At 63.7% G+C, this 22,949-nt stretch overlaps 1 protein-coding gene across 1 annotated transcript; it reads right to left on the reverse strand.

The window, feature by feature from the left end:
- Window positions 1-3,307: 3,307 nt before the first annotated feature.
- ATP8B3 (ATPase phospholipid transporting 8B3) lies at window positions 3,308-22,220 on the reverse strand. Its single transcript, XM_023243212.2, is given in 29 exon segments — window positions 3,308-3,992; window positions 5,146-5,273; window positions 5,562-5,700; window positions 5,894-6,133; window positions 6,291-6,374; window positions 8,239-8,462; window positions 8,550-8,943; window positions 9,167-9,284; window positions 9,449-9,524; window positions 10,601-10,712; window positions 10,795-10,959; window positions 11,448-11,560; window positions 11,639-11,830; window positions 12,212-12,368; window positions 12,458-12,489; window positions 14,654-14,862; window positions 14,979-15,169; window positions 15,630-15,718; window positions 15,811-15,969; window positions 17,235-17,317; window positions 17,712-17,782; window positions 17,887-17,959; window positions 18,382-18,443; window positions 18,665-18,724; window positions 18,726-18,764; window positions 19,614-19,727; window positions 20,147-20,238; window positions 20,682-20,740; window positions 21,914-22,220. Coding segments are annotated over 28 exon segments (4,050 nt in total). The 5' UTR covers window positions 20,731-20,740; window positions 21,914-22,220; the 3' UTR covers window positions 3,308-3,407.
- Between the last annotated feature and the right edge of the window lie 729 nt (window positions 22,221-22,949).

The raw sequence follows: 22,949 nt of genomic DNA on the forward strand, positions 1-22,949 counted from the left end.
TCTCTCTTCCCTTCCTGGTGACCTCCAAGGTGACCTCCAAGGCTGGCCGGCAGCTGGATCCCAAGAACCCCACTCCCCACGGTTCAAGACCTGGAGGCTAGAAGGAACCTCGCCCCCCAAACCCCGGCGCGCGTCCACTGCCTCCCAGGGAGGTAGTCACCCCCTCCCCCCTTGAGAATGCAAAAGACATTTCTAGTGAAATGCCCCCCCCCCCCCAGGTAAAGGCTACCTCACTCAAACGTTCTTGTCTGTGATTGGATAAATCACGCCTGATACCAAAGATTCCCCCCAAGGACCTGTGCTGGACGCTGAAATGCCCCGCCTGGGACCAGGTGTGCCCTCAGGTGCGCCCCGCTCCCTAGCAATGAGAGAGAGAGAGAGAGAGAGAGAGAGAGAGAGAGGGAGTGAGACAAGGAGAGAGAGGGAGAGAGAGAGGGAGAGAGAGAGGGAGAGAGAGAGGGAGAGAGAGAGGGAGAGAGAGAGGGAGACAGGGAGAAGAGAAGAAGGAGGGAGAGAGGATACTGAGGTCGATGAGTGCCTTTTTCTGGAGCCAAAGATGTGTGTGAAATGTTCTCTTGTCCTTATCGACTCACTATTCTCCCGGCTTTTGAAGCAACTGATCTGAGTGATGCTTCTAGAACCTTTGGGTGTTGGGGCAGAATCCTGAGTCCTTGTCCCCGCTCAGCAACCGTCCCCCCAAACGCACACACGCTCACACACACACACACACACACACACACGCACGCACACCGCTGTCCTTTCTGTGGTGGCGCTGGGCACTGGAGTCTGGGTGGACGTGACCCCTTCCTTCTGTGCCCACTATCACCTGGGCCCCACTGGACAGACCTGCTGGCAGGGGACAGGGCTTCTCCCACCCTCTGTGCTGGGCAAGTCATTTGCTCAAGGATCAGAGGCCAGAGGTCTCTGTTTTGTCCCCTGTTGGAAAGTTAGGAACCGGCTTGGGACCATTCTGACTGTGGAACTTTCTCACTACGGTGACCTGTGGTCAGATCGGGTCAAGTCCCACCAGCCCCGGGTCACAGAAGCAGCCCCAGATTCCAGGGTCCCTTTCACACACACACACACACACACACACACACACACACACCAGCTCCGTAGTAGCCCCCCCCTCCAGCGGGCCCTCACCCCACCCTCCCCCTGACGCCCAGCTGTTGTCACCAAAGACCATTCTCCACGCAGGGAATGACGTATCCAGCACAGCTCCTTCGAGCCTTTGACAATTTTCTCTGAAATACCTCAAAATATTTAATGTATAGTTTATGTGATAAAAAAAAAATCCTTAGCTAGTTTTTGGAATACGTGACTTGAAGCTTTATACCGTTAAATTATAATTTTGCAGACGATGGTATGTCGTTTCTTTGAAGAGTTCCGTGGGAGACATATTGAATGTCAGGGCAGTGAGAGCCGGGCGGTCAGAGGCCAAGGGCAAGGCGGCGAGCGCGGGAGGCGGAGAGCGCAGACCGGCGTTTACAGATTTCTTATTCAAACGAGTCCTTTAGGAAAGGCAGGAAGAGAGAAGGTGCACCTTCCTTCTCTCTGGTGTTTGTTTCTCGTTTTCTGGAGTCATGTCTTATAAGAGTATTTATTATTCTGTGTCCTGTGTTCAAATGTACTTTAAGAAAAAAAAAAAGGAAGAAAAATGAAAAAAAAAAAGACAGTGGAATTTGATTTGATGCATGACTACTGTGCTCGGGGTGGGGCGGGGGGTGGGGGGGCCGCTCAGGGCCCCAAGATTCCGTGTCGCATGGTTGTGTTTCGTGCCGAGTTCGGGTTCGGTCGGGGCTTCTTCGCGCTGCTCTGTGTTCGTTTTCCCCTTTCTAAGGATCTGTGTCCAGTGGCGGGAGGGGGACGAGGCCTCAGGGGGACGGGAAGGTGGAGGAGGCAGCGGGCCCCCAGACCCCCGTCTCCACCTCCCGCAGCCCACATGCCACCTGCCCGTGCCAGCCGAGGGGGGGTGTCCTGGGCCTCCTGCTCCTGGTTCTTGGGCGCAGGAGGGTGTCGCTGCCCCCTCCCCCAGCCCGGCTGGTTTCACGCTAGCATGAATTCCCAAGTGTCTTGTTCACAGGAGAGAGACAATCAGCCAATTAGAGTCTTGTCGCCCAGGGGGAGTGGGGCCGGGGTGTACCCCAACTTCTGATATCTGAAGGGCCCTCTCGAGACACCCGCTGCCCCCCAGGCAGGCCCCCAGCCGGACTCCTCCCACACCCTCAGCCTCCTCAGCCCCCTTCCCTCCGGCCTGAAATGGGGGGGTGCACATCTGTGGAGCCCTCCCTCCCAGCCCACGTCGGGACCCTAGAGAACAGAGAGGCCCCCCCAAAAATCGTGAAAGTGGGCTCCGGGGCAGTACCCCTGCCTGTGACTCCACTTGGGCTGAGCTCACACCGGGGCAGAGCCCGCCTCCCAGGACAGCCGGGGAAGGGGGCTTGGGGTAGTGAAGGGAGGTTCACCCCAAGGACCCGAGGCCCCAGATCAGAGGGCAGGGGTGCGGCACACACAGTCCAGGGCTCCCCCTACCCAGCCCAGCGCCGGCTGGAACGTGGGCCATTTCCCAGAGTAAGCCACACCTGCCCCTCGGTCCGGCTCCCCACTGTGGTCCTGGCAGACAACCCCCCCCCCAGAGGGCTGGTTTTGGGGGGGCCTTCTCTTCAGCCAGGGGTGAGGGAGGACCAAGAGGCCGCTTGGCCCTGAGTGTTTAATCAAGACTGGACACTGGGGCGGCTTTGGGGGGGGGGCACCACCTACGTCATCCAAAGTTCCCCCCCCTCCCCGATGCTAGATGCTAGAGGGAACAGAAGCCCTGTCCCTCCCACCCTCAGGTGACAGGCTTAAAAGTTAAAAAAAAAAAAATCATCGTCATTGTTAACCACTGCTGTGCTGGATTTGTTGTTTTGTTTTTCTCCAATAAATTATTTTGTACTCACTCACCTGGACGTGTGTGTCGGCGGCAGGGAGGGGAGGCGTGGGGCGCGGGGAGGGGAGGAAGTCTGTCTTTGGGCCGCCCCCCCCCCAGCTGCCCCGTGGGGACGCGCCCCGAAGCAGAGGGGAAGACACCTGCTTGGGGACGAGGCTGCCCGGGGCCGGACGCTCGCGGGTCCACGGAGCACCCCCAACCCCGAGGGCGTGGAAGCCCCCCCCCCACCCCCGCCCCGGGGCGGCGGCGGGGCTCCTCCTGCAAATCCCGCCTGGGCCACTAGAGGTCGGTGTTCGGGGTTTTAGCGGGAAAGCCGGTCGCGGGATCGCGGACGCGACAGGCGCAGGAAAGGAACGAGCCTGGCGCAGCCCTGGGGAAGGTGGACCCTGGTTTATTAGCAACAGAAAGGGACGCGGAGCCTAGTCCCCCCGGGGAAGGCCGCGCAGGCCGGCGGGCGGGTGCGACGCGGGGCGGGTCACTGCTCCTCGGGGGTCGGGGGTCGGGGAGGGGCTGCCCCGCCGCCTCGGGCGCCACTGCGCCCTCCCCGGGCACCGGCAGTCACCCCACGGGGGACACCTTGCCCCCCTCGTCCGCGGGCTGCTGGGGGGGCGGGGGAGCCCCCGACGGCCCCGGCGCGCTCCCCCTGGACCACCGTGAGTCCTCCCGCTCCCCCCGCAACGTCTCCTGGGACGCCCCGGACCGCCAGCCCCCGCGGGGAGCCGGGGATCTGAGGACGGCGGGCTGCTCGTCCCCCGTCCCTCGAGGACACCTTGCCCCGGTGCTGGCGCCCCGTCTTCCCCAGGAACGACATCTTCCTGGAGCACCGGGGGGACTCCTGGATGCTCGGGGACAGTTCTTCGCGGCACGGGATTATCTGGCCCATCAGCATGTCGCTGTCGACCCCCGGCGCCCTGCGCAGAATCGTGCCCTGCGTGATGAGCTCCGCGTAGCCCTCGCGGTGGGAGAAGGCGTAGCTGGAGCGCCGCCTGCGCGACTCCCGGCGGAGGTAGGGCGCAGCTTCCACCGCTGTGATGTCCTCGCTCGGGGCCTCCTCCACCTCCTGCCCGGCCCAGAGGAAAGCGGCGGTCAGCAGGCTCCCACGCCGTGCCCACGGCCCTCAGGTCCCTGCTGCCGGTGGGGGCAGTCAGAGCCCCTCCCGGGCCACCGCCCATCGACCAGGCCTTCCCTCCCTGAGCAGAGCCGGTTAGAGTCCCCTCCCAGGCTGACTTTGGGCCAACCCATCAGATTCCTTCCCCGGCACCCCACTCTGGACCAGCCGCCACCAGGTGCCTCGGGTGCCCTCTGGTGGCAAAGCCAGGAGAGGCGAGCCGGGGACAGCCAGGTGTCCCGCCTGCGTGGCAGAAGACGGCAGGTTTATGGCCATGTTTGGTCGCTATTCCAGTCACTTCTGGGGCCCATCCCGGCTGCAGCCTGCCCTTCTGGGTTCTTAGGGTCACGTGAGCCCCTAAGTTCCCACGCACGCCTTTTTGCACGGTAGCAGAGTGCACATAACACGAGATGTACCCATTTAACCGTCTCCAAGCACACAGCTCAGAGGCGTCAGGCACAGTCACACTGTCGTGCACCCACCCTCCATCCATCTCCAGAACTTTCCATCTCCCCAGACTGAGGCCCTGTCCCCATGAAGCACGGACTCCCCGCCCCTGGCTCCCACCATCCACTCTCTGTCCCCGTGGACGGGACTCCTCTGGGGACCCCCTGTGAGTGGAGTCACGCGGGACGTGTCCTTCTGTGTCCAGCTCCTGTCACTGTGCAGTGTCCTCCGGGTCCATCCACATGGTGGCAGGATGTCCTAACTTTCTCAGGCTGAACAAGATTCCAGCGTGTGGAGGGACACGTTGTGTTTACGCTTCATCCACACGTGGACCCAGGGTTGTTTCTAAGTCCCTTCTCTTCCCTAAGCCATTTCCTGGTTTCTCTGTCATCTCCACCCCCAAGCCCCAGTCATCTGGGCAGAAGTCCGGTGATGCTGGAGTCGCCTCGTCGTGCTCCTGGCCAGCCCCACCCTAGGAAGGGGTGGTTTTCCCTGGGGAGCCTGGGGCCTGTCATTTGGTCCCCCTGAGGGCCCTGGCCATGCACCTGGGTCTCCATTCCCACCACCCCCGGCCCCGCATGTCCGGGAGTGTCTGCTCCGGGCACAGGCTCTGCCTGGTGGGGTCCCGGGAATGTGCGATGGGGACCCCAGCCCTCACCTTGGGGCGTGGCTTCTCGAGGGCTTGGTAAATGACACGCAGGGCCAGTGTAGGCAGGGTGTTTAGTGACACATTCAGCAGGATCACCAGCAGGATGGAGGGGTGGGACAGCACATTGCGGTCAGCATCTGGGGACAAGACAGGGTCACAGCCCGGCCCGCGGTGGAGCCTCCCCAGAGCCTGCTTGGCGGCCCCCCTCCTCCTGTCACCCCACCTCTCCCTCCTCTCCCTCCACCCCCGGACAGCTTTGTGCAGATTCCCAAAAGGCACCGATTCCCCCTGCACGGGACACCCCCCCCCCCCCACACACACACACAGCCGAGAAGACAGTGGCTCACAGAGGCACGAAGCGGACATTTTGACTTGGACGCACCCGTCCCCAGGGCCCGCCACCCCATCCCCTGCTGGGGGCTCACACAGGAACGGGAAGGTCTCAGGGGAGATTTGGAAGAGCCAGAAACTCTGGCAGCCCCAAGTGACCACCATGTAGAAGCAGAAGCTGAGGAGTATGGCCAGCACAGACAGGGCCGTCCAGTACTTGATGATGAGTATGGCCTGAACAGGGAGAGAAGATCAAGCCAGGGTGGTGGCAGGGGGCTCAGGGCAGGGCTCGTGGAGGCGGGTGGGGGCTGAGTCCCCAGGGCCCACGAACAGCAGGCCCTTGGCAGGGTCACCTGAGCAGTGACATCTCAGTGGCTCACGTCCAAGGCCCCACTGGCGGGGGAGACGGGCCGGCGGCCCCGCCTACCTCCGCGGTGATGGACAGCAGGCTCGACAGGGCCACGACCGCAGAGAAAGACTGATAGTCACTGAAGCTGGTGGGCCCGGCCGAGTCGTGGCTGACCCACAGGGTCACGAAGAAGTTGACCAGGGAGGTGGCGGTGCCATGGGCAAGGGCCTGGAGAAAGACCCAGTAGTTAAAGAGCTCGTCCTCCTGGCCCGCGATGTATAGCTGGGGCAGCTGCAGACTCCGCTCGGCACTCACGTCCTGGGGGTGGGGCACGGGGGGGAGGGGCAGGCTCTTGGGACCCGGTGGCCCGTGGGGGACCACCCCAGCCCCCGCTCCCGGCCCCCAGGGGGAGGAACGTAGGGCAGAGACAGGGGCATCTACCGGAAAGGAGGAAGCGAGGCCTTGACTGGCTCACCTGCTCGAAGAGACCGATGTAGAGGACCGGGAGTGTGCTGAACAGCAGGTTGAAGAGTGCCAGGAACCAGCCTTCATACAGAGGCTGGCACGGGAGGGGGAGGAGAACGTGGTCAGCCTTCAGGAGCCAAATGGCCAGAAACAGAAACGTGTCTTTACCCGAGGAGACCCGCCCAAGCTGGCTGGACCCCCTGGGGAGGATGCCAGGTGAGCTGGGAAGTCAAGGCACGATGAAGGTTGGTGCTAAGGCCAGGGATGGGTCACAGGAGGCTTGATAAAGGCCGGAAGAGAACAAGGCAGAGAGGAAAACATAGTCTGATTGTTTCGAAACTTCGCCTTTGAGTCCTTGTTTTAGCTGGATGGCTGCGATGCGGAACTACGGGGGGGGGGGGTTGGAAACGGCTAGAGAATGTGTTTTCTGGCCGTTCCCGGTCTCGGGGGATCACCGCGTGGAAGAGCCCTCAGGGACAAGTAGCCCCCCTAATGACCAATCCAATCCAGTTGACAGAATAAGGGCTTCAGTTCCAAAACCCGCTTCATGTGCGTGCTGGAACTGAACGCATAAGTAACAACCAAACATTTTACAAGAACCAAGCCTTTCACTGGGGCAGAAAAGAATCACAAGGCGGGTCCGTGGAAAAGGCTGAGCCCGGTCCCATGGGACTGGACTCAAACATATTGCTGTGGACTCCGTTTCCAGTGTTCACAAAGACAGAGGGATAGACACAGACAAGACAGAGAGACGGATGCGCCTCTCTACGAGGTCAATATGTGTCCACCTCCCCGCTCTTGTCAACTGAGAGAGTAATCCTGCAGCATCCCAGGACCGATGAGCACACCAAGCACTTAGATCTTGGCGTCTAACTACCAAGAACCGGGGTTCCTTAAGGAACCCGCTGATCGCAGGGTCGGGGCAGGGAAAGTACAAAATGAGCCGGGCAGTTCTGGTAGCACCAGAAAGAGGGGGTGTACCCAGAAAAGACCAGGTGCACGTCAAAAGGACAAATTGGGGACGATGTCAGCGACAAAATATACAAGAAAGTAATATCCGCGAGTCTACACTGACAGGCGTCCGTACTGAATAAATAAACAGAGGAGAAGGAACAAATGTGGAAAAACTGAACGCCGCCCCCACGAAGATCCAGAACAAAAGAGGAAGCCTGCGTTCGACACTGGACTGGAAGTCCTAGCCAGAGCAATTTCCTCAAGAAGAGGAAATAAACGTTACTCGAACAGAAAAGGGAGAAGTGAGGTGCCTGCGGGGCTCAGTCGGTTAAGCGTCCGACTTCGGCTCAGGTCACGATCTCGCGGTTCGCGGGTTCGAGCCCCGTCTCGGGCTCTGTGCTGACAGCTCGGAGCCTGGAGCCTGCTTCGGGTTCTGTGTCTCCCTCTCTCTCTCTGCCCCTCCCCCACTGGGGTGTGCATGCGTGTGTGTGTGTGCGCGCGCGCTCTCTCTTTCTCTCAAAAATAAATAAACATTAAAATATTATAAAAGGAAGGAAGGAAGGAAGCAAAGCAAGAAGTAAGACTCTCTCTTTGCAGAGGACACAATCCTATATGCAGAAACTCCCCAAGGATCCACAAGGAAGCTCCTAGAATCAACCAACAGACCAGCAAAGTTTGTCTCCATACACCTGCTGGGGTGAGCAATCCCAAAAGCAAATTAAGAACATTCCAGCTTACAGAAACATCGAAGAAATACCTGTACACGAAAAAGTGGAGCAGCCAAGCAGTATCTACTGATCTACGGCGCCCCCCGTAAAGCTCCCTCTCACACGCTGGGGTTTGGGGGACAGGGAGCTCCTTCCCTCTCTCGGGCTGTCAGGGACCCAGACCCCCCCCCCCCACCCCCGGTTTCAAAGCTCCAATTCGCCAAGCATCCCCGGAGACCTTGGGCACAGAGCGGGGGCAGGACCCCTCCTCCCTGCCCGGCGCGCGTGGCCGCGCACCTGGGCGGTGAAGCCGCTGTAGAAGGCGAACCAGACCTGCGCCATCATGGTGGCCAGCGTCTTGTAGACGAAGTAGCGAAGGAACTTGCACACCCGCACGTAGGACCAGCGGCCGTGCACCAGCAGCAGGCGCTTCAGGAAGCAGAACTGGGCCAGCGCGTAGTCGCTGTTCTGAACCGCCTGCATGCCCTCCGGGCCCGCCAGCCCCACGCCGATGTCCGCGGCTGCGGGGACGCGCGCGCGGCCGGTCAGCCCGGGCTCTCCCCCCGCCCCCCACCCCGCCGCCGCCCCCCTGCCGCCCCGCCACGCACTCTTGATCATGTTGACGTCGTTGGCGCCGTCCCCGATGGCCAGGGTCACCGCGCGCTGGTATTTCTTGACCAGCGCCACGATCAGAGCCTTCTGCTTGGGCGTCACGCGGCAGCAGATGACCGCTTGGCAACGGGCGGCCAGCTCCACGAAGGCCCGCTCGCGCCGCACCTCGGGGCCGTCGCGGGCGCCGGAGTCCTTGACGACCCGCGGCCCCAGCCCCGTGCCCCTCAGCTGGGTCCCGAGGGTCCGCCACATCAGGGACACCCTCTGGGCGCGCAGGAAGTTCGTCGTCCGCTCGCCGGGCTCCTGCCAGGCCTCCTCCACGTCCACGTCCACGTCCTCGTCCCGCACCAGCGCCCGCGGCTCCTTGCGCAGGGACAGCAGCAGCTGGTCCTGGCCGGCGGGGGCGGGGCGGGGCGGGGGCGCGTCACCCTGCACCCCTCCGCTCCCGGCAAGGCCCCGCGGCCCCAAGCCAGGCTGGACTTGACCGCGACCCGCCCCTCCCCTGCTCCGGCCCCTTCCGCCTCGCCCCGTCCAGCAGCTCCCGCGGCCGGTGCCCCTCCCGGCCCCCTGCCCTACACCAGGGGCGCCGCCGTGGCCCCGAGCGGACACTGACCAGGAACTCCCCGTTGATGACCATGGCCACCTTGGTCTGTTGCAGGAAGCGGCTCTGCAGGGGGCCCTGGCCGGCCAGCAGGCCGTCGTCGCTCCCCCAGTGGGCCTCCAGGATCCGACTGGGGGGTGGGGGGCGGCGGGTCAGCAGCCGCAGGGCACGGCCTCCCGCCCCCCACGCCCTTGCCTCGTTGTGCCGGGGTCCCCCGCTCCGGGAGTCCCCGCCGGGCAGCGGCTTCGGGCACTCCGCAGACCCCCCGGGGCCGCCAGCACCCCGACTTCTTACGTGATCTCCTTCTCCTCCAGAACGAGCATGTTCTCCGACAGCAGCTGGCAGGCAAAACCGATGTTCACGGCCGTCTCTGCAAACCAGCCCAGCTCAGCGCCCCTTGGGGGCCACGCCCACCCTGCTGCGTGGACCCGGGCCCCCACAACCACATCAGCATGCCCCTCCCCCTGGCCACGGGGATTGGTTCAGAAGAGGACCCGTGACTCAGGCCGGCCAATGGCAGCCCGCCCTGCGTTTTTTGGCTGCCGCTCTGAGCAAAGGGGGCTCGCTTTGGTGCGTGGCCGGGGCTGGGCTCCTGGACGAAAGGAGGGTGGGGCGCGGGGCCAAGAGGTCATTGGGCATAGCCTGCCTAGACCCCACGGGCCCTTCTTGGAACCCACACAAATGACTTAATTTCTTTTAAAACCAGAAGAAAACATAATGATAATGACTGTGATCCAGCTCGGATATTTGTCTTGATCCCAACGCAGCTGCAAGACGTCATTTTAAGTACTTTGTGTGTGTTCGGGGCGCCTGGGTGGCGCAGTCGGTTAAGCGTCTTCAGCCAGGTCACGATCTTGCGGTCCGGGAGTTCGAGCCCCGCGTCGGGCTCTGGGCTGATGGCTCAGAGCCTGGAGCCTGTTTCTGATTCTGTGTCTCCCTCTCTCTGCCCCTCCCCCGTTCATGCTCTGTCTCTCTCTGTCCCAAAAATAAATAAACATTGAAAAAAAAAATCTTAAGTACTTTGTGTGCATGTGCCTGGTGCCCACGTAAGTCCCAATGCGGCCCCGGGGGCCACAAAGAACCCACAGGGCAGTGGAGGAGATTCGGGGCTCCAGGACCAAGGGACCGGTGGGCCCACGCCACTTTGCCCCCGAGTCACTGGGCAACCTCCAGCGCCTGCTCCCAGCCGTCTGAGCCCGGCTCCGCCCACCTGTCACACAGGGGCAACCCGGCCACTCAGGAAGCCTCCGCACAGGGCCAGCCCGCCCAACGGAGGTGTCGGGGGTGGGGACCCCAGCATTAATCATGCCCGTTCCTCCCTTCCCGGCTTGACGCGGAGGGCAACGCCGAGCCGGAACAAATGGGACAGGAGGGCGGTGTCCTGTCCGGGCAGGTGAGGGGCGCTCTCCCACCCATCCCCCTTCTCTCGGCGCCCCGGGGACCCACCTTGCTTATCCCCTGTGAGTACCCACACTTTGATGTTCCCCTGCTTGAGACACTGGATGGTGTCGCAGACGCCGTCCTGGAGTCTGTCCTCGATGGCTGTGGCTCCCAGCAGCTGGGGGCGGGGCCGGGGGGGGGGCAGTCAGCGCCCTGGCAGAGGCGGGGCGCCCGGCCCGGCCCCTCCGCGCTCCGCCCACCTGCAGGCCTTTCTCCATCTCCTCGTACACCTGGTGCAGGGCGTGGGCCCGGTTCTGCTGCCGCAGGCTGGCTTCCCGGTGCCGCTGGCGCCACTCCTCGTACGTGTCCTCGTCCACCCTCTTGTACGCCAGGCACAGGGTCCGCAGGGTCTCCTCGGCAAAGGACTGGGGGCCGGGTGGGAGGGCCCTGGCACCACCCCGTCGCCACTCTGCCTCCCTGACACTCTTCCGGCCCTCCTCCCTGCTTGGGGTCCCCGAACCTTGCCCCCCACCCCCAGGGGGGCTGCTCTGGCTCAGCCCCCCACCCCCACCCGTACCCAGCTCTGTCCTGCCTCCACACCTCTGCACCTGCCCTTCCTCTTGTCGGGAACCCCTCTCCCTTTGCTTTGGCTTCGCATGGCCATTTCTAACTGTTCCTCAAGACCCTCAGCACCGCCCGGCCAGACCCTTCCCTGGGACCCCAACAGCCCCTGACCCTTCCCCTGACCCCTGGGCTTTGGAATGTCCGTACCGCACACAACCTGGACAACTGCACGTGGCCAGCCTGGGTGCCTGCCACTTCTCTGCACACTCTCCTCCTCTGCCCGCCTCTCCCTGCCCCTCACCCCCTGCCTTACCCCAACAGCTTCCCCCCACCCCCAGCAGGGACTCACAGCCAAGGCCTCCTCCGTGGTCCACTCTGTCATGCCTTTCTTGCTCAAGCGCTCAAAGATGACCACGTCGGCGCCTTTGGTGTAGAGGTAGATGGCGCCCTCGGGGTTTCGGACTGCAGAGGGAGAAGCCAGGCTGCCCACACACACTCTCCCCTGCCCGCCCACCCCCCGCGCGGGGCGCGAGCACTCACCCAGCACCGACATGCGCTTCCTCATGCTGTTGAAGTCCATCATGGCGAGGACCTGATACACCCGTTCGTCCCCCAGCTCCATCACCGTGATGCTGTCCCGCGTGCGCGCCACGAACACGTAGCCAAAATTCCGGGCCGCCGTGACCAGCGCCTCCTCGTCCGGGGATGCCGCCTGGTACACCGGCTGGTCTGCTGGGGGAGGGAACCGCGGCTGGGGCGGGCGTGTCCCCCGAGAGCTTTCCTCCATCGGGACCGCCACCCATCTCCAGAGCGCAAAGGAGGAAACCAGACGTTCACAGGACGGTGGTCTCTCGGGCCAGTACGAGCTCTAAGCCCGGCAGAGGGAGGTAGGTGCGTGGACCCCGGTCCGAAGGGCCCCCCGCTTCCCACAGCAACAGATCTCGAGCCTCGGGCCTGGACACCCTTAGGCCCAGAAGAGGTGGGGCTTGGGACAGGGCCTAAGCACCCTCCAAGCCCAAGGAAGGGAGCCCTGGGGAGTGGGCTGGAGCGTCTCGGGAGCCCCACGGCCGGAGCACCGCCCCCAGGCGGGGAAGAGGAGGTGGGCGCACTCACGGTCTTTCTCCTGGACCATCACAGTGTGACAGATGGCCAGCAGACGCCAGAACTCCCGCACCGCCTCGTCCGTGCGGCCCCGAACGGCTCGCAGGAGCTCCGCGTTCCGGTAAGGGAACTTGCCGTCGGCAAATTTGTTCCAGAGGTAGGGGCTCCCCTGAGGGGTTGGGAGGGGACAGGCCGGCTCTGGGTGGGCCACTGCCCACCCCCACCCCTAGCCCGTGCTGCAGGGCGGCCGGGGCTCACCTTACACGGGGCCGCCTCCTCGTCGTCGGGGCCTGGGGAAAGACCCAGCTTCAGGCCCCAGCCGCCGCGCCCACGGGGATCCCGCAGCGCCCACCCCACACTGGCAGGCTTCCCGGGGCCACTGAGATGGCCAGACAAGCGGGCCCGGGCCTCTGGACCCGACACCCCAACAACCAAGGACCCCCCCCCTGGCCACAGCTTTGCCTTCTGCACGAAGGAGAGAAAAGAGTGGCATGGCTTCCAAAGGTCCCGGCAGCACGGCCGGGGTGCAGCCCAGCCTCATGCAGGCGTTTTGTTTGATCTCTTCACGGTGTCTTTTTACAACTTGGACCTGCCTGCCTACTTTGAAAGATTGGGGTGATGTCACACACACACACACACACACACACACACACACACACACACCCCGGGTCCACAGCCCTTCTAGAAACATCAGAAGACCTGGCCTGAGGTCGATGCTGCTTGCCACAGGCCCTGCTGCTCCCTATCGCCCCTGAGACCCCGGCTGAGGGTGGGGTGGGCTTTACCAGAGGGCATGGGCCCATTTCCGTCTTCCCGTTAATACCCCGGTGGGTGCTCTACACGTCCTGGCCCAAACCACGTCCCCACTTTATGATGGCCAAGAGGACCCTGCCCCACCACTGTTTGCGTGGTCTGCGAGCCAAGAATGGTTTCCACATTTCTGGGGCGCCTGGGTGGCTCAGTTGGTCGAGCAACCTGCCCTCAGTTCAGGTCACGATCCCGTGGTTTGTGAGTTCAAATCCCACATCGGGCCCTGTGCTGCCAGCGCGAGGCCCACTTCAGATCTTGTCCCCCTCGCCCCGCCCCTCCCCTGCTTTCGCTCTCCTAAAAATAAATACATATTTTTTAAAAAGAGAGAGAGGGGCGCCTGGGTGGCGCAGTCGGTTAAGCGTCCGACTTCAGCCAGGTCACGATCTCTCGCGGTCCGTGGGTTCAAGCCCCGCGTCGGGCTCTGGGCTGACCGCTCAGAGCCTGGAGCCTGCTTCCGATTCTGTGTCTCCCTCTCTCTCTGCCCCTCCCCCGTTCATGCTCTGTCTCTCTCTGTCCCAAAAATAAATGAACGTTGATAAAAAGAGAGAGAGAGGGGCGCCTGAGCGGCTCATTCGGTTGAGTGTCCGACTTCGGCTCAGGTCATGATCTCGCAGTTCGTGGGTTCGAGCCCCGCGTCAGGCTCTGTGTTGACGGCTCAGAGCCCGGAGCCTGTTTCAGATTCTGTGTCTCCCTCTCTCTCTCATCCTCCCCTGCTCACACTCTGTCTCTCTCTCTCTCTCAAAATTAAATAAACATTTAAAAGAGAGAGAGAGAGAGAGAGAGAATGTTTCTCACATTTCTAAATGTCTGGGAAAACATTGAAAGACGATCATCTCGTGCCACATGAAAATGTTAATGAAATTCCAAATTCAGGACTGGCCCGGTCGGGTAGGCGTCCGACTCTCCATTCTGGCTCAGGTCGTGATCTCACAGGTCGTGAGTTCGGGCCCCGTGTTGGGCTCTGTGCTGACAGTGCTGAGCCTGCTTGGGATTCTCTCTCTCTCTGTCTCTCTCTCTCTCTCTCTCTCTCTCTCTCCCCACCCCCCGCAGCCCACTTGTTCTCCCTCCCCTGCTTCGCAAAAATACATAAACTTAAAAAAATAAAATAAAGGGGCGCCTGGGTGGCGCAGTCAGTTAAGCGTCCGACTTCAGCCAGGTCACGATCTCGCCGTCCGTGAGTTCGAGCCCCGCGTCGGGCTCTGGGCTGATGGCTCAGAGCCTGGAGCCTGTTTCCGATTCTGTGTCTCCCTCTCTCTGCCCCTCCCCCATTCATGCTCTGTCTCTCTCTGTCCCAAAAATAAATAAACGTTGAAAAAAAAAATTTTTTTTTTTAAATAAAATAAAATAAAATAAAATAAAGAAATTGCACATTCAGCGTCCCCAAGGAGAGGTCTGTCTGTGAAAACCGAAAGAATCCTATTCCGTGACACGTGGAGACGCTGACACCCCACGTCCCGCGTCCACACGCAGGCTGCCGTCGAGGGGCAATGGCCAGCCCGAGTCTCGACCGGGGCCGGGTGAGCCGAGAGGCCCACAGTATCGCTCTGTGGGCAACGTGGGACGATGCCGCGTGGCCACAGTTCCGTGGCCCAGAAGCACAGGGCGTGGGGCCGGCGACCCCGGGACCCGCGGGGTGGGACCCACCGTAGACGATGCCGCCGATGCAGCACTTCTTGAAGGTCATGACGTTCTGCGTGAGCGTGCCCGTCTTGTCCGAGAACACGTACCCCACCTGGCCCAGCTGGTCGTTGAGGCTGGTGCTGCGGGCCTTGGCGGGCACGTCCTGTGGCGCGTAGTACATCTGTACGTCCCAGTTGATGAACATGCTGTTGCCCAGGTAGATGAACTCGACCCTGCGACACACTCCGGGTCACAGCTCCGCCCCCGCTCCTGAGGGGAGGGCAGGAAGGGGCGGGGGGAGACAGGCAGGAAGGGGCGGGGGGGGGGGGGGAGAGGGCCAGGGCCTCACATGATGAACATGGCCATGGGCACCATGACGCTGAGCAGGATGAAGAAGCCCCAGAAGGTGAGGAAGGTCTCGGCGGCCACGCTCTGCACGTGCCTGGGGGACACGTAGTGGTGCTTGGCCTTGAACTCCTTCACCTTGAACCAGAAGCCCAAGCTCAACGCCACGGAGATCAGCACCAGGAACAGAAAGATCTGGAAGGCAAGTGGTGGGCATGCGGGTGACCCCGGGTGACACAGGGGTGCCCCGGGGACTCACCGACAGGGGCACTCAGTGGGGACGGGTGGGCGGGACGGGTCCCCGGGGCAGGGGCGCTGCGGGGGGGGGGGGGTGCGGACCTGGGAGGGGAACTTGCAGGCTCTTTGTCGGCCTCGTGAGCTGCTGTTGTTTCAATTATTATTACAATAACTTCAGAAAAGAGAACTAATCGGGCAAAACCCGCAAGCCGCCCAAGTTGAGCGCAGGCCACCTTATTATCTCCTGCAGGCCTGGAGGGCGTCAGAGTTGGGGCCACGAGGACGTCACTACTTGGCCCTCATCCTAACAAGAGATCCTCCGGCCCACAGACCCGTCTGAGGATCAGGACGCACGTGCTTTTGCACAGGAGGGAAACGGAGGCCCGGAAGAGGACGGCCGGGGCCTCGGGCGCCTCACCAGGGCCACCAGCCTGTTCAGCAGACGGTCTATCCTGCTCCTCTTCGGGTGGATCTTGCCACAGTTCCTCATGATCTTGGTGTCGAAACCTGTGGGGTTTGCGTCTGCTTGTCGCCCGCCCGTCCTCCTGGCCTGCACCCGCCCCCCCCCCCGGGCCGCCCCGGGCCGCCCCGGGCCGCACCGGCGTAGATGACCAGCCCGTAGCAGGTGTCCGTGTTCCGGACCTTGCAGCCGCGCAGGAGCACGTTGCCGATGTCCAGGGGGTGCTTCCTGCCGTTCCACTCCAGGCACCCCACAAAGTGGTGCAACCTGCTGTTGGGTTCCTCACACACCACCTTGCCTGGGGGCCACGTGGGGGGGAGGTCAGGTAGCCACAGGCTCGTTGGGGGGGGGGGGGCTCGGCCTGCCCTTTCTGAGTTGGGGCGGGGGGGACGCCGCTGTCCCCCTCCGGCCCCAGCCACCCGCACGGGGCCCGCCCTGCCCCACTCCGGCCCCGCTCACCCCTGCACCACCCCCAGGCAGCCTCCTCCTGCTCCAGAGCCGGCCCCTTCCAGCCGCGGGGGTCTTGGGTGCGAGGCCCCCGGCCCCCCGGACTCAACCTCCTCAGAGACGCCCTCCCTCCCTGAGCCCCCTTCCCCATGGTTACAACCCTGGGACGACATCGTCAACCTGAGCTCTGTGGGGGTAGGTGCCAGCCTGGTCTTGGTGACGCTGAGGCCCCGGGGCCCAGCCTCGCGCTTGGCCCACAGCAGGTGCTCAATAAATGTGTAAGGAGGGAAAGAAGGAAGGGACACCGACATCCAACTCCCTGAAGCCACGGGGGACAAATGCAGGCACTGTCGTTTCCCAGAAGGTGGTGGGAGAGGTCCTTCCCACCACCAGTCCCGCTCGTGTTCGAGGAGATCAAGGCAGGATGAAAGGCTGGACCAGCGCAGGGTTAAAATGGCCATGGGGTGTGGACCGGGACCCTGGCAGGGAGCAAGCCCACACCTCCTGCCACCTCTCTGACCAGACCCCAGTCTCCTCCTCTGAAAAATGGGGCCATGCCCTGCAGCACCCGCTCAGTCAGGTCAGGGCCTAGAGGGAGCGGTGGGGACACGTGCAGCCACCCTCCCCACGAGCGAGGCTTTCTCCCAGATATCAGGCATGCAGCCGGTGCGTGGATGTCAGGAGCGAAGGGCCGTGGCTCAGGACAGAGATTCGGCTCCCGAACCAATCAGAGCAGCCTGCCTTTGCAACGAGACAGGAAAAAATAAAGTATCCCCTCGCTGGGCCACCGTGCAGGCGAATCGCGAGCCCATGTACGCAGGCCGCCTTTTCAATTAAACCACCAAAACTGTTTGACTCGAAGCGGTCGTGTTTCATAAATAAAATGTAAAGCCTGGTAAGATGCTGCCCTGCGTATCGTAACAATAGAGAGAATGTCCCAAAAGTCACGTTGATTGAGGGGCCATGAAGCATGAATCCCGACCCCCAACGCCCCCTAGACACCCCATTGCCACGCCCCAAAACCCAGCGAGGTGGGGAAGTTTTGCACCCGCTGCCCAGAGGGGCAGGCCCACACGGGGCGGGGGTGTCTGCTGTTCCTTGCTTGCTGCCTCTCACCTTGGAAGGATGCCATCTTCCTTATACTGGTCAGCTCGTGGTGGGTGACCGGCGGGGCCTGCCTGAACTTCAGGTTGGTCTCCCTGGTGATGAGACGGGGAGCAGGGTGAAGGTACGGATGGACGGTACCAGGGCAAGGCACCCGCAGCCCTTCCCAGACTCCCTCAGACACTCTCGCTAAGCACCGACCAGAACGCCGAGGCCCAGAGAGGGAGAGGGCCTCGCCCAAGGACGCACGGCGTTTTTGCCACAGGGCTGAGGCCACGCCCTAGGCCTTCTCATGCTCAGGCTGGCGCCCACGAGGGCCTCCAGAAATGTCGGCACAAAGGTAGGTCCCTTGCTCTGGCCCAACCTTTTGGCCCAGCTGGCTCGTAGGCACCCCGCCACCGTGCCCGGGGCGAATGACCTAACTCTTCGCCCGCTGGGGAAGTTCTGGCATCCAGAGCCCCAGACCCCTAGTGATGGCCCACGGCTCACCCATCGATGTCCGCAGTTTCCACGTAGCACAAACTGCTGGGCTCGGTGCTGGCCAGCAGGAGTAAGTCGGCCTGGGGTTGGGAGGGGTGGGGGGCAACAGCATTGCTCAGGGGGGACACAGGAGGAAGGCAAGGAGGAGGCAGCCCGCCCCCCCTGCGGTCGGCCGCCAGCTCACCGGGACGATGTTGTCTTTGTGCAGGCAGACCACGTCTCCCACATACAGGTCCTCCCACTTTCTCCACAGGAAGCTGCAGGGGCGGGGGCGGGGGTGGCAGTGAGGGGGGGTCCCTCCCAGGCCCAGCCTTGGCCACCCCAGCCGGGAGAGCGGGGCTTCCAGTCTGCAGGTCCTGGCCGCCCGCCCCCGGTCCTCCTGGAGGTCCGGCCTTCCTGGCCCCCCAGCCCCGGGTCCCAGGCCCTTTCAGATCTTCCCCGCCTCCGTCTTCAGCTGAACCCCCATCACAGGGCCCGTCCCGGCCTTGGTAGACAGCAGGCGCTTAAGTAGTGCCGGCTGGGCCGCTGTCAGGCTCAGCCAGGATGTCCAGGAACACAGAAGGTTCCGGGCCCTCCGCGAGGCACTCCTCCCTGGCCTGTCCCCGGTCCCGACAAGCCGTGCTGGGGGCCTCTTGCCCCGGGATGGACCCCACACATACACGGGGCCACGAGGCCTCACCTCTTCCCCACCAGGATCTGGCAAGGCCTGTTGTTGATGACTCTGTCGCTTCTGTGTCGCCCCTGGGCTGACAGGGGAGCGGGTCAGAGGGACGGCCCCGCCCCAGCCGGGCCCCCACGCCACCCCGGGGGGAAGGGCTGCTGGGCAGGAAGGCAGATTCTGCCTGGCCACACCACGCCCCTGGCGGTCTCTCATGCGACCTACCACAGCCCAGCACCCCCCACACCCAGGGCTCTGAGGACCCAGCCGGCCCCTCCACTCGCCAGGCACCCCGGCCACTTACGATGTCGTCCACCAGATCTCGGGTGGCCCGGATGACGAGGAGGCAGATGAGCGGGACAAAAAAGAGTGAACCAGGGCAGCGTGGAGATCTCGGGGAGGCCCTGACGTGGAGGGCGGGTCATGCCAGCTGCCCCCCAGGCACCACCCTGCCCGCCTCCCGCTGCCCTCCCACCCGGCACACCCAGCCTTGCAGCCTGGCATCCCGTGTCCACCTGCTGACCACCCCAGCCCAGGGCCAGGCCCCTCTCCCCCCAGACCTTGGGACAACCACCCTCCTGTCCCTCTGGCCCCGGTCCCCATCACTGGTCCCTACCCCATGGTTTGATGTCACCCCTGCCTGCCCGAGGCACCTGAAAACATGCATCAGGGCCACTGCTGGGTCCCCGGTGCCCAGCACACAGTAGGTGCTCAATAAACGTTTACTGGATCTTTACTCGGAACAGAATGAGATGCTGGGTCAGGGTTCCCTGGAAACTGCCCACCCACCGAGAGAGGAAGGTGTCCAGGCTGGATGCCGGCCCCCCTCATGCCCCACCCAGATGCCCCAGACAGTGGGAAGGGCCCCCACAGGTCCTGAGAACGCGCTTTGACCCCTGATTGTTCCTTGCCCTCTGGGTTTGGCTCGGAGGGCTGGGGCCAAAGGCGGTATGTCTGAAGCTGTCCATCCTGACGGGGGCGGGGCGGGGGGGGGGGGCGTGCCCTCCTTGACCTGAAGGAGCCACGCACACACCTCCCATAATTCCTCATGTATCGAGCACTCCTCTGTGCCAGGCCGTGGGCTGTGCAGTGGGGACCCAGCAATGAGCGTGGGGGGACAGACCTTGCTCCACAAACCACACAGACAACTGCACAGTGAAACTGCCCTGGGTCTACAGAGCCGTGGGGCAAAGGGTAGTCAGGGAGGGCTCCCTGGAGGAGGCAATGCGGGCAGGCGGCTGACCCCTCCGCACCTGGAGAATGATGATGAAAAGGAAGTAGAGGTTGGACACGCGGTGGAACTGCTCATACAGGTTCAGGGGCAAGAAGGAGAAGACGTTGTACTTGGCCGTGTGGATGACATTGCTCTGGAACGACAGCCAGCGTGGGATTGCTGCCCGGCCGGGAGGCCCCTCGCCCGCCTGCCCCGCCTTCTGGCCGCTACCAGCATTGATTGAGCACCTACTGAATGCAAGGTCTTGAGCCAGAGTTTACTGAGTGCCCAAGGGAGGCAAAGCCTTAAGCCAGCATTGACCGAGCCCCTCCTGGGCGCAAAGACTCGGGGAGCAGAGCCGTGAGCTCGGCGTTTCCCAAAGCGAGGCGCACGCAAGAGGTTTTAGGTGGGGCCCCGTGAACATCTTGCACTTTGGAGGTTTCATATTAATATAACTTAACTCAAACTGGGGTGGGGGGGGGCGCCAGCACCCAGCTGGGGGTGTTACAGTCCTGGGGACTGAAGTTCAGGGCGGGTACTGCGGGGGAGGGGGGCAGAGACCGGGGCGCCCACCTTATACTTCCTCCTCTGCCGGCACAGGAAAGACTTCTCCTTGAACTGGCTGTTGTAGTCCCTGCTGTTGGCTTCCAGCTCCCAGGTGAACGCTGAAGCCAGAGAGAGCAGGGCATCTCGCAGGGCAGCAAACACAGGCTAACGACACCCCAGAGGAGGGCCCGAGGGGCCCCGGGGGGACCCAGCCCTGGGGACGCTCAGCTCACGGACAGGGAGCTGGTAAACAAACAGGACGGCCCGCGGCCCCCCCCCCCCCCCCCCCCCCCCCCCCCCCCCCCCCCCCCCCCCCCCCGCGCACAGTAAACTCAGGGGGAACGCCCCTCGTCCTGCCGCCCTGGGCCAGTCCCTAGGCCAAGAAGAGAACAGGCTCTGGGAGACCCCTTCACACCCACTCCTTCCTGAGTCTAGCATTCTCGGTCATCGGCTTTGGGACCGTCAGCCGGCGAGCACCCACACTGGGCCTCCTCGGTACCCCCCTCAGCCACTGCACTTCGTGATGGCCCTCGGCCCCCTCGCCAGGACCCAGGACACGCACCGGAGTTCTTCTCCTCCTCGAGGTCCTCTCGGTAGGCGAGGCTGCCCATGCTGGTGGGGCTGCGGGGAGAGGGCCCCAGGTCGCACCAGCAGCCCGGACGGTGCCCGCTTCTCTGCCCCGCCCCAGGGCTCTGACGTTCCAGCCGCCGGATGTGTCCTTCTCTGGCCGTCCTCAGGCCTGGCGGGGCCCCGGCTGCCCCTCAAACCTGCGACAGCCTCACACCCAGCAGCTCCCAAGCTAGCAACCCAAGGTCGCCTCGTCTTCCCCCGTTACGGCCCATCGCTGGGGTGAGGGGTTCTACCTCGGGCCGCTGCTCCCCGCCTGCCCCCGTCAGCTCTCCTGGGAGGCCCACACCCACGTCCTCCCGGGTCTTCCTGCCGCCCCTCCTGCCCCAATCCCCGCCCGGCACACCCAGCCCACTGAGGTGCTCCGCCAGTGTTTGCTGAGTGACTAAATGGGGCCCCAGGGCTATATGTTAGATCTCAGGTACACGAGGGCCAAGCTACCCAGAGAGGTCTGAGCATGGTCTCAGGGCGGCTAACCCTGACGGGGGAGATGCAGGCGACCCCAGACCTCCCACGGAGCCTGGAACCTTCCCACCATCTAGTTCACGCTTGGTCCTTGCCCTTAGACGCCAGGAATCGGAGTCTGCCCAGGGGACCCACAGCAGCCACCAGCACTCAGCAGCCCCCCGCCTCCGGGCACTGGGCTGGCTGTCCCCCTGGAGGGGCTTTCCCCGCATGCGCGGTCAGTGCGTCCTCACCGTTCTGGTCTCAGCTCGTACTTCTCAGACCGTCCGCCCTTCTTCAGGCGCCTCCTCTGGGCTCCCCCTCTACCTGGGGCGTCCCCCATCCCAGTCCTGCTCCCCCTCCCTGCTCTGCTTCTCTCCCTGTCTGGGCTGCCTGCTGAACTCAGAACCTCTCAGGGCAAAGACGGCTGGCATCCGAGCCAACCGTGTCCCCAGGCCCCGAGTGGGAGGACCTGGCTCACAACCAGTTCTGCTGCTCCCGGGAGCCTGAGCGGGGCCAGTGCCCATTCACCGGATAGGGAGAAGTGAGGCTCAGGGCGAGCGAGGCTTAGCCAGTGGGACCCAGAGCCCGGGAGACCCAGCGGAGGGCAGACGGGGTCGGAGGAAAGCTGAGGTGGACAGAATCCACCCCACGTTTATGGGGGGGGCAGGAAGACGCCCCCCACCAGGGCTGGCTTCCCTTTCCTTCCCACCCTCAGCTCACCGGAAGCCTCGAGCATCCCGCAGCGGCGGCGGCCCAGACGCCGGGGCCTCCACAGGACCCCGGGCGCTCCGGCACCCCCACTGGGCTCCGCTCCGCGAGAACCTCCAGGGACGCCCCGCCGCGGCCGCCGCGACCTCACGCCCTCAGGCGGGGCGGAGTCCAGAGAGGGTGCGAGGGCACCCGAGGACGCACAGTAGCGGGAGCGCCGCCGCTCACCCGCGCGGGCCGGGGCGGGTGGTCCTCGGGCGGCCAGGGCGGCGGACGTGCCGGAGCTGTTAGCCGGGTGCCAACCGGCCTGAAACGGGCGGCGCGGGCGCGGGACGGGGCTGGGGCGGCGCGGGGGCGGGCCCGGGGGCGGGGCCTTGTCACGCTGGGCGGCCCCGAGGGGCGGGGCTTTTGCCGTGCTGGGCGGGCCCGAGGGGCGGGCCCGGGTGGGCTTAGGGGCGGGGCTTTGTCGTGCTGGGCGGGCCCGGGGCGGGCCGGGGGGCGGGGTCCTGAGAAACAGGGCGGGCCCGCGGCATCGGGGGCAGGGCTGGTGGGGTCTTGCAGAGAGCAGGAGGTGAGGCGGGGTTTCACCGGGCGAACCTAGACAGAAGTCAAGGTGGGGCGGGGCAGAGACTTACGGAGAGGACCGGGGTGGTGGGGACCCGGCAGAGATGGAGGCTTGGCGGGGGGGGGGCCTCTGGAGTGGTGGCAGGCGGCGGTGCGGGGCTGGGGAGCGGCAGGCCCAGATCCAGGGTTGGGTCTTTGCAAGGAGCTGAGGGTTGTCAAGATAGGGGCAGGCTGGGACTGGGGAGGATCAGTGGGCGGGACCTTGCACCGCAGGGCGGGATAGGGGGGCCTCGATTCGGGCCTGGGTACTAATCGGCCCCTAATTTAGGGGCGGAACCTTGTAAAGCAGACCCTTAAAGTAGAGTGGATTGGTCCTGGCCGAGGTTGGACGGGACCAGAGTGGGGCTAGGGACAGAGGAAGGACGCACAGGTAATCACAGGTCTGACCTGCGTCCTGGGTTTTCACTCCCTCATCCGGCACCCA

The sequence above is a fragment of the Felis catus genome, chromosome A2, assembly GCF_018350175.1.
Source record: "Felis catus isolate Fca126 chromosome A2, F.catus_Fca126_mat1.0, whole genome shotgun sequence".
NCBI lineage: Eukaryota > Metazoa > Chordata > Mammalia > Carnivora > Felidae > Felis > Felis catus.